Below are 17,413 nucleotides of genomic sequence, written 5' to 3'. Positions count from 1 at the left end.
GCCTGGTCAGATCCACAGTCAGGAATGGCCTCCTTGAATTCCTCTCCCCCCCCCCCCGATGTTTTTCCACACCTTTCCTCTGTCCTGGGACCCAGAAAGACGCCGCCTGATGGATCTCACCATAGATCATCTGCTGGACATTCGGGCAGTGTAACCAGTCCCATGGGCGGAATGTGGGTTGGGTCATTACTCCAACCTGTTTGTGGTCCCGAAGAGCTCAGGGGGCTGGAGGGTGATTCTAGATCTCAAACGCGGAGATCTCATGGAGGCCCACCTCCACATTCCCATTCTGCCAGCCCATCGCAGATATCTATGTTTCTCACACAGGGATCTCCATTACCAGTACTGAGCTCTCCCTTTCAGCCTGGCCTCAGCATCCTTGCACCTTCATGAAGGTCTTGGCAGCATTGATGGTTCACCTGAGATCTGCCCCGGTGAAGCTCCAATGTTATCTCAACAACGTGTTAGTTCAGGCCCAGTCTCTTCCTCAGGCAGTCCTCGACCTCCAACTCACCATCCAGACCCTCCAATCCCTGGGATTCTCTGTCAACTTTCCCAAAAGTCACCTCTCTCCTTCCACGAGGATACTCCACCTGAGGGCAGTGATAGACTCCGTAGTGGTTCACTTTTCTCGAGACTCATTGGTCAGCCTTCAAAAGCTGGCAAACCGGGTGACAGAAGTCGGTCAGTTTCCATCCTGACCTTGTCCCAGTTGCTTAGCAAGATGGTGTCATCTATAAGGATAGTGCCCTGGACCCGCCTCCACTTTTGAACTCTCCAGTGGGCTCTCATCCCATTCCAGCAGAGACAAATGAGCAACTCCCTGCGATCTGTCCTTCTACCAGTGGACGTGTGGTTATCCCTCAAGTGGTGGCTCTTCCCCACCCTGAATCGGGGCTGTGTGTTTTGGGAGCTGGACCAAGTGACGATAACTACGGATGCGAGTTTGTTTGGTTGGGGGGCCTTGATGGACTCCAAGATGGCGCAAGGTCATTGGACTGCCTTGGACCTGTGCCACAACATCAGTTGGCTAGAGCTGAAGGAGGCTCGCCTGGCCTCCGACACTTCAAAGACTCGATCGTGGGGCGTCACATACTTCTTCTGATAGACAATGTAGCCACAAAAGCCCACATAAACCGTCAGGGGGGTACTCATTCCCAGAGGCTCTGGTTAGAGGCTCTGAAGTTCGGATCTTGGGCGGAGAGACACTTACCATCAGTCTCAGAACACATCTCGAGCATAGCCAACCATCAGGCCGACTGGTTGAGTTGTGCAATAATTGACAATTATGTAGAGGCATCCTTTGGACACAGGGTTCTACAGTAGGTAGCGCCCGTCCCTCCTCCTGGGTCCTAAGTTTCCACCCTGGGACTAAGCTTGGGTACATCCCATGTGTAATCCCTCCCTCCATTCTACTGGAAAAAGAATGTTGGTCCTTACCTGAACGTGTCTTTTCTGACACTTCAAAGACTCGATTGTGGGGCGTCACATACTTCTCCTGATAGACAATGTAGCCACAAAAGCCCACATAAACCGTCAGGGGGGGTACTCATTCCCAAAGGCTCTGGTTAGATGCTCTGAAGTTCGGATCTTGGGCGGAGAGACACTTACCATCAGTGGTCTCAGAACACATCTTGAGCACAGCCAACCATCAGGCCGACTGGTTGAGTCGTGCAATAATTGACAATGGCGAATGGCAACTTCAACCCGAGTTATTCCAGAAGATCTGCCTATGGTTTGGAACTCCACTGGTGGACATTTGCCACCCCGGCGAATTCTCAATTGCTGAGACTCTTTTTCCATTTCCAGACCCGAAATGCGGAAGGCACGGAGGAGCAGATGGTCTCCAGGCCTCCTTTACGCTTTCCCCCCTCTTCCACTCATTCTGGGGACCCTGAGAAAGGTAGTGGCAAAGAGGGCTCACATCATCATGCTGGCCCCATCTTGGCCCAGGCGGCCTTGGTTTGCGGACCTTGTCCAGATGTCCACATCTCCCCTGTGGAGGAGGTCTCCTTGTGCCAGGGTGTCCTAATCCACCTGGAGCCCCAGTGGCACCACTTGACTGCCTGGCACTTGAGCGGCGCCTCCTGAGGAATGCTAACTTATCCTCCCGAGTCATCGTAACCATAAAGGCCTCAAGATGGCCATTGACCACCCAAATTTACAATTCCACGTAGTCAGCATTCGTCAAATGGTGTGAACTCAATATCTGTCCAACTGAGGCTTCGGTGGCTCAGATACTCAATTTCCTTCAGAAAGGTCTCGACGGGGGCCTTTCACATAACACTCTGCGCCAGCAAGTGGCAGCCCTATCTTCAACCTCTGCCCTCCCCAGTGCATAGGTTTCCCACTTGGGATTTGCCCCTTGTGCCCAGGGCCTTGGCAGGGACCCCTTTGAACTGTTGCGGACGGTCCTCTCAGGTTCTTATCTCTAAAGGTAGCATTTCTGGTTGCCGTTACATCGGCCAGACACATTTCTGAACTAAGGGCTCTATCATCAAAAGATGACCTCGGTCAATTTCACCAGGATAGGGTAGTCCTTCGCCTGGAGGTCAATTCCCCTTTCACAGGGTGCAAGAGATCGTGTTGCCTAATTTTTGTCCTTCCCCCTCTCATGAGAGGGAGCATCTATGGCATTGCCTTGATGTCCGCCATGCCCTGCGCATCTATCTCAGGTGTACGTCAGAGGTGCGCAGATCTGAGACCCATTTCATTTCAGCCGGGTTCCTTGGGGGCCTGGGTATCTTCCGCCACAATTGGTAGGTGGTTAAGACAGGCCATTGTTGCTGCCTATGAGGCATCTGATCAGACTCCTCCCTCGGGGATCATGGCCCACTCCACTCAGAGCGCCGTCACCATGGCGGCGTGGGCCACCACGGCTCTATTTAAGGACATTTGCCGGGCGGCCATCTGGTCGTCCCCAACACCCTTTATCCAGCACTATTGGCTGGATGTGTTCGCTTCTGTAGAGGCATCCTTTGGACGCAGGGTTCTACAGTAGGTAGCGATCGTCCCTCCTCCTGGGTCCTAAGTTTCTACCCTGGGACTAAGCTTGGGTACATCCCATGTGTAATCCCTCCCTCCATTCTACTGGAAAAAGAATGTTGGTCCTTACCTGAACGTGTCTTTTCTGTAGAATGGAAGGAGGGGTTACAACCTGCCCTAGTTAGCTATAAGGTCAGCCAGGTGGAGGGCCAGGAGATCCTGTGGTCTGCTTGTGTTTTTGCAGGTGCCGCCCTTCGACCTTGAGGAAACTGGGAGCCAATAGGGAATTGAGGAATATTAAAGAAAATCCCCTCAGTCTATGGACCAATCAGGCTTTGACTATACCATGTGTAACCCCTCCTTACATTCTACAAAAAAGACACGTTCAGGCAAGGACCAACATTCTTTTGCCCTCCCCCATCTTCTCTTGTACCACATAATCAATGGATTTTCGGGAAGTGTATTCAGAAGGCATGGTGGCATTGAAGCAGCCACAACTTTCTCAAATTTCATTCCCATGGGAATCATGGCTTCCAACATTCTGTAAACTTAGCCCATTTGAGCTACCTTTATTTAATATTGTTGATCAGTTTTGCCCTATTGAAGATTACAAACAAAAAGACACAAGTTTTAATAGTATATGGATAAAGCAATGGGTACAAGTGAAAGTAAAGGGTTTATTTTTTATTAATTATTATTTCTAGATTACAGATTAGGACCATGCCAAGATTGCACTATCCTTTTCAAAGAAATAAATCAGAGTTCTACAAATAACCTTTCTTGATTTACTCCAGGAGCTGTACAATCTGACACAATCCATGCATCTGCCATATGGTTTGAAAAAAATGCAGCTGTTCTCTTAAAAAAGATTCTTGTAATATAAAACAATTTAGTTCCTCCCCCTTTCAAGGGGATGGAACAAAGGCTTCTGCTATTCTTTAGCTGAGAAACTTATCAGGCAATACCCTGCTGTTGTTACAACTATTTCCTGTTATGTTTAATGGAAAGGACTGTATTGCAGCCAGCAGAAATTTTTTAAAGCTCTTCTGCCCCAGGCAGCCGACTAACATGTTCTCTCTAAAGATATCCAGTAGAAGATCCAAAGAGGCTCCTTGTCCAAACATTGTCACTATCTCAATTCTAGAGAAAGTGAACCTAGGGTGGTCATTAACAATGGGAGAGAAAGATTAACCTTTCTCTCACCAAGGATCATCGTGAATTTCCCCCCTTTATATTAGCAATCAGTGTTTTCCAAATATGACTGTAATCCTTTGTTTTAACACTATTTTTTGTTCTTGGTTTCTTTTCTGAATCTTAGAAAGTATTTGTTCAGAACATTTCCACCAGGGGTGGGTTCTGGCTTCTTCTACTGCTGATTCACTCAGGGATGTGCTTCGGGCACATGCATGCGCTTCAAGCGTGTGCGCGCTTGATGCGGGCACACGCTTGAGGCGGGCTATGCGCGCATGCACAGTAGTAAAAGAAACAAGACAGGACCTGTTTGGGGGCAGGGCAGGATGAATTACTACCTACTCGGCCAAACCGGTCTGAACCGGTTGAATATTCAAATTTGCATTCACAATTAGATTGAAAACGGGCCTTGCTCTGCTCTCCTTTTGTTTCTTTGCCTAGCTCTCCTCTATCCTGCCTGTATATTTATTAGGCTTATTAGCTCAAGTTATAAGGTGATTGATTCTTTTTAATTAGTGCTACTAAATAGATTAACATGTTCTAATCAATAAAATATCAAGCTCTAAATTAGTACAGTCACATTAAAGCATTTAACTACCTGTGATTTGTTTGATTAAAAAAAGTTATGCATTTGAATCTGGATATGAAACAAGAAATAATACTAGGATTTTATTGAATGTTTCAGTTTAATATTGGAATAGAAGATTAACCAGATAAAACTATCATTGATAAAATCTAAACTTTAATAGAAGTTAACATGCTGAATAGAGTTAACAAACCTAAAATGCTACCTATAGTATGTACACTTCACAGAAGCATCTATTTTTCTCCTTGTCTAAAAATATTGTCTTTCCATTCTCAAATTAAATTCCATTCTCAAATTAAATTACCCAATTTATAATCTTAACACACACAATACATAACGATACTAATTTAATTTATTGTTTATATTCATACTACACATTATAGTACACTCTGAACATTTTTGTTGGTTATTTAATCCAATCTTCCTCCTATCACGTCTGTCCATCATGACATTTTATATATTTTTTCTTACTTTTTTCAATATAGCTGCCAGGATGCACTAATTGTCATATGCCAGACTTTGGAACAACATAATTAATGGAGAAGATATATTGGGGGATAAGGGAAGGACTTCTATTGCCTAATTCAAATCTTATTTTTCTTTGTCCTTGAAAATCTGTAATAATATCAAAAGATCTCTTTAGCACAGGGGTGTCAAACTCGATTTCATTGAGGGCCGCATCAGGGTTGTGTTTGACCTTAAGGGACCAGGGTGGGTGTGGCTAACTTGACATCACTAATGTTGGGGTTGTCTGTAGTGGCCCGAGCATTCTGCTAGCGAAAACGGGCCCCTGAGTTCTGTTTTCAACTGTGACGGCTTCCTGCAATCTGCCAGTGAAAATGGGTGACCGAATGATCTCCTGCAACCCTCTGCCAGTGAAAAGGGGGCTTGTGAGGGCCGCATGTGGCCCTCACAAGCTCCATTTTTGGCTGCAATGCTCCTGCAATACTCTGTCAGAGGAAACTAAGCTCTGGAGGAGGTCCATTTTAATTGACAGAGGCACCATGGGCCGGTCGATCACTGTTTCCAGGGAGTCCCATGGGCCAGATCTAAGCAACCCTTGGGCCAGATCTGGTCTGCAAGCCTTGAGTTTGACATCCCTGCTTTAGCACTTCAATTGGAACTGCCCCCAACCCTCATTGACCCATCTTCACTTCTAGTGGGTCCCAATTGCCATTGTAACCCAAGGACCACCTTTATTTAATAGTTTCTCATTCTTGTACACTAAACATTATAATTCCGAACAACTTTCATATAATTATCAAACATCATCCCAGCCTGTCAGAAGACATGTGTACTCTTGTGGACTTGGATAATTGTGTTTTAAAGGCTCTTTCAAACATACTACAGGGTTTTGTTGTTGTTTTGTAAAAGAGAAAAGAAACTAAATCTCATTAATTCCAACTTGCCCATTTGTAGATAAATCCTGTTTCTATTCCAGTTTTGCTAACCTAAACTCTGTAGTTGCTAACATTGGGAAAAGTTACCTATTATTTCTGTTTAAAATGAGCAAAACCTTTGACTAAGGTTTTCCTTTTCTTTTCCATTTTTTAATATTTCTCAATTAACAATTTATATTAACAATAAGCTCTAATTATAATGGCAGAAATGTATCATACAGAAAGCAAATTCCCTCTCTATCTATTGTATCCCCTCATCTCATTTACATTTTCTTCCTTATTTCAAAATGTGCATAACTTACATGCGAATAAAAGTAAAATCAATATGCAGTAATTAAAAGAGGGGGTAGCAAGAAAGCAGGGGAGCACAGAATGATGTCTGCTACTGTTAATGGTACTGTAATTTAGTGGGTTTCAAATTTTCTGCATTTGAAGAAAGCTTTTTATATGAAAACAGCTGATTGGAAATCCCTTGAGTTTCTCTACTGCTCTGCTTCTAAGGATTATAGATGATATTTAGGACATATTTTATTCATACTGGGTATATTTTCCTGTGCTGTAAATTGCAGAACAAGATCAAAACATGTTGGTTTTCAGAGGAACTTGTTCACCATTCCTGATTTTTTTAAATGAAGAATTATATACTTCATATACTACTGTTACTTAGAATACAGATTGCTGCTACTAAGACACTATTAAGCTTTAAATATTTAGTGTGCCCATCTGTTTACAGCAATATACTACTTTCAGAAAATTTAATAGGTTAGATTTTTTGTACAGAATATTTACATACTAAGTAACAAGCTACTGTACTGAATTGTCATTCCAATTCTAAATAAAGTTGTATAAGGAAACTCCTTTAAATTGAAAAATCAACCTCAGCCACATTTGGCATGATGCAGTTATTTTGACATCACCAACCTTTTATCATGGTTTATAAGTCAGTAAAGCTGTGGGAATTGAGGTGTTGAAATTGCTATGAAGAAAATAAATGTTTTTAAGTCAGACCTGATCTCTAGCAGCTATATGAAGTAATCCACAGTTTTTCTAGATAGTATTTTTAGAAGTCGTTTGCCATTGCCTTCTTCTAAAGGCTGAAATTAATGGATCTACCCACCTGGCTTTCTTTTCTTTTCTTTTTTTAAATAATTTTTTAAATGATACAATTTCATTGTATTTAGGTACAATGACAATAAAGATTATATTTACAACATCCAAAAATGCTTGGTGGACAGTATATTGTCTGGGTCAATATACTTTACACACAATTCTGATAATGATAGTACTATTTAAATATACATAATCATAACCTATCAATTTCTAACATTTGTGTATACATAGTAATTATAGTATGTTCTATTATATTTCAGTATACATAATACTATTTTCCCAATTTCTATTTTCTATTTCTTTTTTCTAACAATGCATGTAATAATCGGCATCTTAAAAAAATATTCTATATCTATCCATCATCCCTTGCCCTTTTTACTTCTTTTTTTTCAGACTAACAACTTTTATTAAATGCATATTTTTTATTTTTTATTTATTTCTTAGATTTTTAGACCGCCCCTCTCCCAAAAAGGGACTCGGGGCGGTGTACAGTCAATACAATAAAACCAGTCATAAAATTAAATACATTTAAGCTACATTTAAGATACATTTGGAGGGGAGATAGGCTGTACTAAGAAATAAATAATTCTAATCCTAAAATATATAGTTTCATGAGTAACAGCTCCCTTCCTCACTCCTTTTATCAAACAAAGTTTCTTATTTTTTTTGTTGCATAATTAAAAATTCTTTTATGAACAAAGTGTTGTCTGGATTTCCCCTTTAATATTTTCACATATACATAATTCATTTTACATTACATTTCCATTTCCAATTTTTGCCATATTACTTTTCTTCTCTTATTTTCCAACTTTTAATTTTTATTATATACATAAACAATATCATTTTTTCTTCCCTTTAAAAATAAAGGGAATTTATCATTCCCTTTTCATCTATTTTCTACAAGCAACATATGTCTTCAATTTCAGATTTTTATATAGTAAGCTTTTAACAAAATTACTTTGCACGCTTAAAAGTATTAATGTAGCTCACACACGTCTTAATTAGGTATATACTATTGCCATGTTTAAAATATTTCATTTCATTCTACTAGCTATATTTCATTCTACTAATCTCCAATTCTTAGATTTTCTTTTCTCTTTGTCTTCTTTTTATATGTCTTATATCTTCTCTTCTGAATTTTTTCTATTATTTTCAATAGATTGTTTGAATGGCTCTCCTTCAAGTGTTCCTTTTCCACCTCCCATTGTTTCTCTCTTTATTTTTGGCTGATTTCTTTTTTGGATACCATTTTCCTTTTTTCTTCTCTACTCTTTCTGTGCCTCTATAAATCTCAATAGCATTGTCCCACTGAGTTTTGTATTTCATTTCTTTTTCTACCTTGTTAATTTCTTGTTCATTTGCATTTCTTGTCTGTTTCTCTTCTATCTCCTGTTTCAACAATTTTTCTGGCTCCATTACTGGCTCTTTATTACCTTTTAATGTTGCTTCTGCCTTTTTTTAACATTTCCCTTACGCTTTTTAGAATTTCAACTCTTATTAACTTCTTGGTGAATCTTTCATGCTTCTCCTCTGGTATTTTGTGACTCATTTTATCATGTTTATTTAACCTAAACATTTCATCTGCCACAGCATCTATCTCTTGCTGTTGAATCTCTAGTGTACCCATTTGTAGTTTCCCCATCATTTTCAGGAGATCTTTTCTTTATTCTCTTTTATATGTTGAATTTTTACGGGATATTCTATCTGTTCCATATTAGAAATTATTGCTATCTCTTCTATATATCTTTGTCTACTTGTATCAATTTTGGATTTATCTCCTCTATTCTTTCCTCAGCTATTTCTGATTTCTCTCTGATCTCTATTTTCTGAATTTTTTGATCATTTTTTATTGTCATTTGCTGGGGGGTTTTCTAGTCTCAAACCTATATTCTGCATCAATTCTATCATCTACCTATGATTCCTTGTTAATAAATCTTCCTTAATACATTCTTTATAAACTGCATTTGTTTTCCTCTATTGTAACATTCTGTGATAATGTAATAAACTAATCACTGCTAATCACTACTCAATATTCCACCAAAGTTTCAATATCCCAATTGCCCAGAAACACCAATAATGCCAATATTAGTAAAAATTGCACAGTCCTGGAACTGTTCCTCAAATTCCACTAAATTAATTTTTCTTAATTTTTCTTTTTTCTTTTGCTTCGTAAAATGTTCTGTCAAATGATCTTAATAATCCAAATTGGCTCACCAAATTTCCCCAAGTGCCTTTAATCCACAAAGTCAGATATTCAGTCTCAAGGATGTTTCTTGTTAATTGTAATCCACTTTGCCTTAAAAATCTTCAAATGGCTCCCTAGTACTCCCAGGCAGCCAAAACTCCAGTTGATGTAGAACCAAAATAAAAAGGCCTTCTGGGTGTTGTTTGCCTTTCACTATTTTCTTTCTTCTCCTCTTTGTTATTCTTGTATTATCAAATAATTCTTACGTTCCACGGTTATTTCCACCATATACTAATATAATATCGTCTTTGACCAGTAGGTGGCACCATCGCTCTAAGTTCCAGCATTAAATGCAACAAGAATAAAACAGCTGACTGTCAAAGAGGAAGATTGGTAAAAAATAAAAAAGCAAAGTTCCTCTTTCTTTGTACAAATTCTTCCAGTAATCAAACAATATTATCCACAAATTGAACCACTTTTCATGCTACTACCAGTTCCAGTCCTGTCTTTCTATATTTTAAAGCTTCACAGTCTTCTATTAAAAGTTTGTCTCCCTTTAAGGTCTATAATCTTTCTCCATGTGCTAAATTGCCCCTTTCTTAATGATTTGGAGAGTCTTTTTTTCTTAAGAATTCTTTTATTGGGTTTAAGTCTCTAGTATAGAAGTTGAAAATTGTCCCACCAGGTTTCAATCCTCTGCCCACAAACTACTACAGCACATATTCTTCTTGTCCTGGTTGTTGCAGCTTCGGTCTTGTCAAAATGGTTGTCGTCTCTGTTGCTGATCAAGGGGGTTTTCTTTGGATTAAACAAGGAAATTGCTGTTTCCTCATGATCTACAAAGCATCTCTCCTTTCTTCATCATCCTTCCAGGGTGGCCTTTGGCCCCATAGGGTCTCCTGGGTAGCAGTATTGGCTGGGTTTCGCGGTGCACTATGGAGCTCCGCTATCTCATAAGCATCCTGCTGCAACACCAACTGGTCAATCTCTCCCTCCCATCTGCCTTTCATGCCATCAAGAAAATTAGTAAATGAAAACCTGAGTTTATAGTTCATGTGCATTTAAAGTGAAACATGACAGCATTCAAAGACAGACAGAACAATTGATGCTCCTTGACCTTTTTCCTTGGCATAAATTAATGCACTAAATCATTGGAGTGACAACAGATAGATAAATCAGCTTTCCCTATACAAAAACCTTTGTATGCTCTGGTACAAAAATTTAAAGCAAATAACATATACTTGAAAGTGCCAAATGAACACTCAGTGGTTGAACAGATTTCATATTATCAAATGTCAAAAAGTAACTATTCTCTTGATCCTGAAGTTACATTCTTCTTCTATTCAGTCCATTTTCAAATACCTTCAAGAAGGTATCATTAAAATTTCTCTCATTAGATATATCACTATAGAAGTACTTTTTATTCCTTCTTTATACTAATTAAGTATTTTGGGCTCGTTTTGTAACATCATGTTGATAAAATACACAGTATTTAATACATTTTTTATAATTGGCCTTGGACTGTAAACAAATAAACCAAAGCTGAGAACTACTGTTCCTGTCCTAATGTTTGATTGATAGTTATGTACCTCAGGTACACAGATCTGTGTATTGTTTCATTATGATTCACCGTAAATTTTATATTCTGCATTTCTTTTTCACTGCATCAAAAAGTACTTTGGGTGGAGACGACTTCCAGCAGCCGAAGGCGACGGTCGCGTGCGTCCGCCTTCTCGCTGCTTCGGTGGGCTCCCCTGAATCCTAGGGGGAGCACAGGGTGCCTTGGAGGGGCGCCCTGCCGTAGGGGCGGCTTGCTGGGACCCCCTGGAGCGGCGGCGGTTGCAGGGGGGTCTCCAGCTTTGCCCCAGGAGCTGGAGAGTGTAGGGAATGCGCGGAATGCCACCACACGCTTCACCAAACGCAGCCTGGAAGGAAATGATCAATCTGAATGTAACAGCTGAAGTGCGGTGAGGTGGGGGGGTCTCCCCAGGTCTTTTACAGTCTATTATTCTATTGACTGATCTGCAGTTTTTTGGGAGGGGGACTTTGTTTCAACCCTTGGAGGAGTTAAAATTGGAGGGGGGGAAATTTCCACCCCCCTTGGAAAAGTGGCACTTGGAAAATCTCTCCCTTGTAAGGGAGAGAGAGAAAGTTTAAAATCTACTTTCACTTCCCTTAAATAAGGGGGGGGGATTTCTTTTTTTTCTTTTGACCACAACTGCGAGAGAAAGGATGGTTGAAATGATTCTTCTCTAAACTATGCATGGGAACTTTGATTTTGTTGTTTCCTGACCACCTGTACCGGCTGAGCCAATATGGCCAACTTCCTCCTTCTTCTTTGTCTTTGTGCATGAGACTCCTCCCTTGAAATATTTTATGGCTTTGAACTAATTTCCACTCCAGAGACCTCCAGGAGCCTCTTCAAATAAGTTTTTCCCCTGGATTTGGAATATTTTGATCCACCTATCTGCTCTAGTTTTGTATTAAATGATCTCTACCAGCTGTGCTTTCCCACAGATACCATTTCTCTGTATAGAACAATAACTATCTCCGAGCTTCATGATGGGTCCAAAGAAGTTACCGCCTGGAAAGGCCTCATCGGCCCCGTCATCTTCTACGTCCAGCCCCATTGCTCACCAGTCACAACTGGGATCTTTTTTACAACCTAAAGCCCCTGAAAAGAGTTCAAAGGATTTGTCCATTCATCAGATGCTTCAAGCCATCTTAAAGGGACAGGACAAAATGAAAAAACAACTGCAGGACTTAAATGATCAGCTCAGAGAGACGCAACAACAAACCACACCGAATGAGCAGAGGATAGGTGCACTGGAGGAGGGTGCGGTTGGGATGAGAGACGACCTGAAGACAATCCAAAGGGGGAATGCAGAATTTGAGAACCATGTGATAAAAATGGAATTTGAAAGGATGTCTTTTTTCCTTAGGTTCCAAAACTTGTCAGAAGTTGAGAATGAAGATCTTAAGGAGATTATGACCACAATGTTAGCAGAATATATTAACAGAGACAAACAACAGCTTTGGTGGGATATTGACCTGATCTATAGGATTAATTCAGCCTATGCAAGAACACACAATGTTCCAAGGAAAGTTCATGTTAAATTTCTTAGAAAAACCACAAGAGATGAGGTTCTAGGAGCTCAAAGGGGAGGACCATTGAAATATAAGGATAAAGAAATAACCATTCTTAAACAGATCCCAAAGAAAGTAAGAGATAAGAGAAGGAAATATTCCTTCTTAGCAAAAAAAATATACAATAATGTGGTTTGGTTTAGGTGGTTGTTACCAGAAGGCATGTTGATTTTTTGGGAGGGCAGTAGAATTAGAATTAACACAGTTGTGGAAGCAGAGGCTTTCACTAAAAAACACAGTGCTCTCTTAGGTGACATGGGGGATGTTACACAAGAAACAAAGGAGGGAGAGGCTGAGGCTCTGCCAGTGGACGGGGGGGGGGGGGGGAGGATGCGACAACTAGAAGACTCAGATCACAAAAGTGATTTGAAACATTATTGCAAATGTTGTTACAATGTACGTTTATGGAAGTGCTAAAAAGCAAAATGATTGAAACATACTGATGATTTTGTGTTAAACTTAAAACTGCTAATATCTATGTAAATGTTGATAATTTTCTATTTTATTTTTTTTGTAAAAGTTGCGAGACCTGGGGGGGCTTCTCCCCCCCGCACGATGTAGCTGTCAAAATGTTCTATAACCTTTTAACCCTTTTTTCCCTGTAAAACTTTTAAAATCAATAAAATTTGGACAAAAAAAAGTACTTTGGGTGATTTTGTCATCAGTCACCAGTTAGGAGATATTGTGTTGCCACAAGAGACCCAAGTCTACTTCTCTATGAATTCTATTACCATTATCTAGGACCAGTTTAGCTTTGATCATTAGTTTCCTAAATTGTTGTGTATATGTAATAATAATAAACACTTATGTGCTTTAATTGAATTACTTGTGGCGGATATTAGGTTGCCTTTTAATTGAAGTATTTGGAATAGCAAATTCATTTTTTGTTCTCATAAAATGATAGCCCATATCAGTATTCACCTCGTTACAAAATGGTGCCCATTAATCAAAATGAAAGTTGGTGAAATTGTTCAATATAAGTTCTCTCTAAACCTTTCCTGTATTGCTGGTACTTCAGCAAAACTTTCACCTCAATGTATTATTGTCAAAAAAAATATGTACCAAAAGTATCAAAAAAAGTATCAAAATGTAGTACATGGTTTGTATTCTAAAATTAAAATTAGAATAAAATTATTCTAAAAGTATTCTTATAATAAAGAGTATGAAGCAAGTGGGTGCTTTACTTTAGAGTCTGCATGCTTCCATTTTGTATTTATTTAAAGTAACCTTTTGAAAATTCAGATGGAACACGAAACATGACAAGTGCAAAAGGAAGTGTACTATAAGCATCATAATGCAAGTACAGGTAATCCTTGTCTCATAACTGTTCATTTAATGACCATTCAAAATTTACAAAAGCATTGAAAAAAGTGACTTATGAACATTTTTCATACTTATGATCATTACAGCATCTCCATAGCCAAGTGATTAAAGTTCAGTATCTTGGCAACTGACTCTATTTATTTATTTATTTTATTTATTGGAAAATTTATATTGCCATCTACACACTCAAGGCGGCTGACAGGAAATGCATGATGGTTGCAGTGTCCTGAAATCATATGATCACCTTTGTTACTCTTAACAATTGCAGTGATTCATTTAACAGCTGTGGCTAGAAGGTTATAAAACAGGGCAAAATTTACTTAACAAATGTCTCACTTAGCAACAGAAAGTGTAATCATATTAAACAGCCTTGGGAGTAAGTTAATGTGGCAAATTTGAAAAGAAAAATAAGGAAAATGATGCTGAAAAAAAAGACCTGGTGTTATAAAACACCATAAAACTTAATGCAGAAGTCTGAATAATTTTCTATCAGTTAGTATGAATCACATCTGTCTTTTTCAAAGGCTATATACATCATAAAAACAAATCAGTTGCCATGTGTCTGAAATTTGATCACATGACTATGGTAATGCTGCAATGATCATAAATATCAAAATTACACAATAATCAGCAGAATTTCTATTGTGCTGAACAAGAGTAACAACAAATATGGAGTCAGGCCCATTTTTTCAGAAATAATTTCCTAAATTTGAATATTTACTATATTTTTATCTAATTATCTCTAAGTTCTTAATCTCCATTTATATACCTTCTCAAATTAGCCTGAGTACCAAAAGACAAAAGTCCTTGACTTACAACAGTTATTTAGTGACGGTTGAAAGTTACAACAGCACTGAAAAAATGACTTATGACTTTTTCACACTTACGACCATTGCAGCACTCCCATGGTCACGTGATCAAAATTTGGATGCTGGGCAGCTGCTTCATATTTATGATTGCAGTGTTCCAGGGTCATGTGATCACCTTTTGCAACCTTCAGACAAGCAAAGTGAATGGGGCAACCAGATTCACTTAACAATCCTGTTACTAACTTAAAAATTGAAGTGATTCTCTTAACAACTGTGGCAAGAAATGTCATAAAATGGGGCAAAATTCACTTAACAACTGATTCACTTAGCAACATAAATTTTGGGCTCAATTGTGGTCATAAGTCAAGGATTACCTGTAATTGTATTATCTTTAAAATATTTTTTAAATTAGATTCATTAAATTTTATTCAATTTGAAGAATTATTTGAGTGCATGAATTATGTACTCAAAATGTATTTTCTTGTACTAAGATTGAATCTGCACAACAGATATAATTCAAAGTTATTACTTTTTTTTTAGCTGAAACAAAGATCTGCTTCAAATATTATCATGGAGTGAGTGGGGCACTGCGTGCAACAACTCCCAGTGTGACAGTGAAGAATAATACAATTCCTGTAAGTTTTATGCTGGCTTCTTGATTATGATCATGCTGTTTTTTGCTTATGACTATGATTCAGTGGTATCAGTAGTTTTCATCTTTAAATCTGGACTTGCTGAATTGTTATGTTCTGTAATCCATTGGCAGTTTTTCTTCTCTTTGTGTATTCTTGCAATTTAATACAAGTATGTATTAAAGTATTCTACAGTTATAAAGTTAGGCTTGATAAGTACCAATAAAACTAAAAGTCAAGGATAATTGCATTTCTTTTCACAAAATAACAAAGTTGGAGGGGACCTTGGAGGTTCTATACTATTCCAGACAAATGACCGTTCAGTCTCTTTTTGAAATTCTCCAGTGATGGAATATTCACAACATCTGAAGGCTAGAGATTCCATTGATTAATTGTTCTAATTATCAGGAAATCTCTTCTTAGTTCTAGGTTAGATCTTTCCTTGATCAATTGTCTTGCCTTCAGGTGCTTTGGAAAATAGGTTGACCATCTTTTCTTTGTGTCAGTCCCTGAGATATTGGAAGATTGCTATCATGTCACCAATCGTTCTTCTCTTTGTTAGAGAAGACATAGCCAGTTCCTATAATCATTCTTCGTATGTTTTAGCCTCCAGTCCCCTAATCATTTTGGTGCTATTCTCTGAACTCCTTCTAGAACCTCAACATCTTTTTTATATTGTGATGACCAGAACTGGACACAATATTCTAAGTATAGGTTATCAAAGCAGTATGGAATGATGCTAGCACTTCAAGTGATCTTGAGTCTACCCCTCTTTTTATGCAGCTTAGGATTGTATTGGATTTTTTGCAAGTGCAGGACACTGCTGACTCATATTAAATGGCTGTCCAGTGGGACTCTTCGATCCATCTCTTAGTTACTGCTATTGACACAGGTACTATCTATTCTATACCTATGCATTAGTTTTTTTCTTGCCTAGGTGTAATACCTTATTTTTAGCACCTCTGAATTGCATTTTTGAATCGGGTTCTGTGTTCAAGACTATGTCAACAGCCTTCTGTGTCTTGAGCCTATGTTCTAAAGTGTTGTATATTCCACCTAGGTTGGTGTCATTTGCAAATTTAACCAATTCCCCTTTATCTTCTCATCTAAATCATTTATGAAGACATTGAAGAGTATAGGGCCCAAGGCAGAACCTTGAATACTCCACTGCAAACTTTCCTCCATGTAGATGCAGTTCCATTAAAGACTACACACTGAGTTATGAATCCATCAATGGTGATGTTGTCTAACTCACATTTTTCAATCTTATCAAGTAGTAGGTTGTGGTCTACTTTGCAAATGTCTTATTGAAGTCCAAGTATACTATGTTTACAGTATATCACATGATAAGCAAAAAAACATTCCCATAAGTATATTTGATATGTAATCTTTCTCATGATTCACACAGATAGCTTTACAAGATTACAGAATTGATTGGGCTGTTGTTGAAATTCCTCAGTTTCTTTTCAGCAGTGAGATGACAATATATTTGTCCTTGAGCTAAACATATTGTTCTTTTTTAAACTTTTCAAATCCCCCCTTTCTTCCCCTTCCTCTTAGAATAGAATAGAATAACAGAGTTGGAAGGGACATTGGAGGTCTTCTCGTCCAACTCCCTGGTTAGGCAGGACACCTTACACCACTTCAGACAAATGGTTATCCAATCTCTTTTTAAAACTTACAGTGTTCAAGCATTTACAACCTCTGGAGTCAAGTTGTTGCACTGATTAATTGTTCTAACTGCCAGGAAATTTCTCCTTAGTTCTAAGTTGCTTCTCTCTTTGATTAGTTTCCACCATTGCTTCCTGTCCTACTCTCAGGTGCTTTGGAAAATAGCTTGATTCCCTTTTCTTTATGGCAGCCCCTGAGATATTGGAACACTGCTATCATGTCACCTCTAGTCCTTCTTTTCATCAGACTAGATATACCCAGTTCTAGCAACCGTTCTTTATATATTTTAGCCTCCAATCCCCTAATCATCTTTGTTGCTCTTCTCTACACTCTTTCTAGGGTCCCCACATCTTTTTTACATCGTGGCAATCAAA

At 38.8% G+C, this 17,413-nt stretch overlaps 1 protein-coding gene across 6 annotated transcripts in view; it reads left to right on the top strand.

The window, feature by feature from the left end:
* The window catches only part of HECW1 (HECT, C2 and WW domain containing E3 ubiquitin protein ligase 1), a 236,427-nt gene that overhangs the window by 113,988 nt on the left and 105,026 nt on the right, over positions 1-17,413 (top strand). For all 6 annotated transcript variants that reach the window (XM_081932565.1, XM_081932568.1, XM_081932564.1 and 3 more), the window contains one exon: positions 15,277-15,371. In XM_081932565.1, the coding sequence (XP_081788691.1) occupies positions 15,277-15,371 (95 nt within the window). The remainder of the gene's footprint in view (positions 1-15,276; positions 15,372-17,413) is intronic.

This window comes from Natrix helvetica (genome assembly GCF_964273705.1).
Source record: "Natrix helvetica genome assembly, chromosome: Z".
Taxonomy (NCBI): Eukaryota; Metazoa; Chordata; class Lepidosauria; order Squamata; family Natricidae; genus Natrix; species Natrix helvetica.
This window is presented reverse-complemented; position numbering and strand designations above follow the sequence as displayed.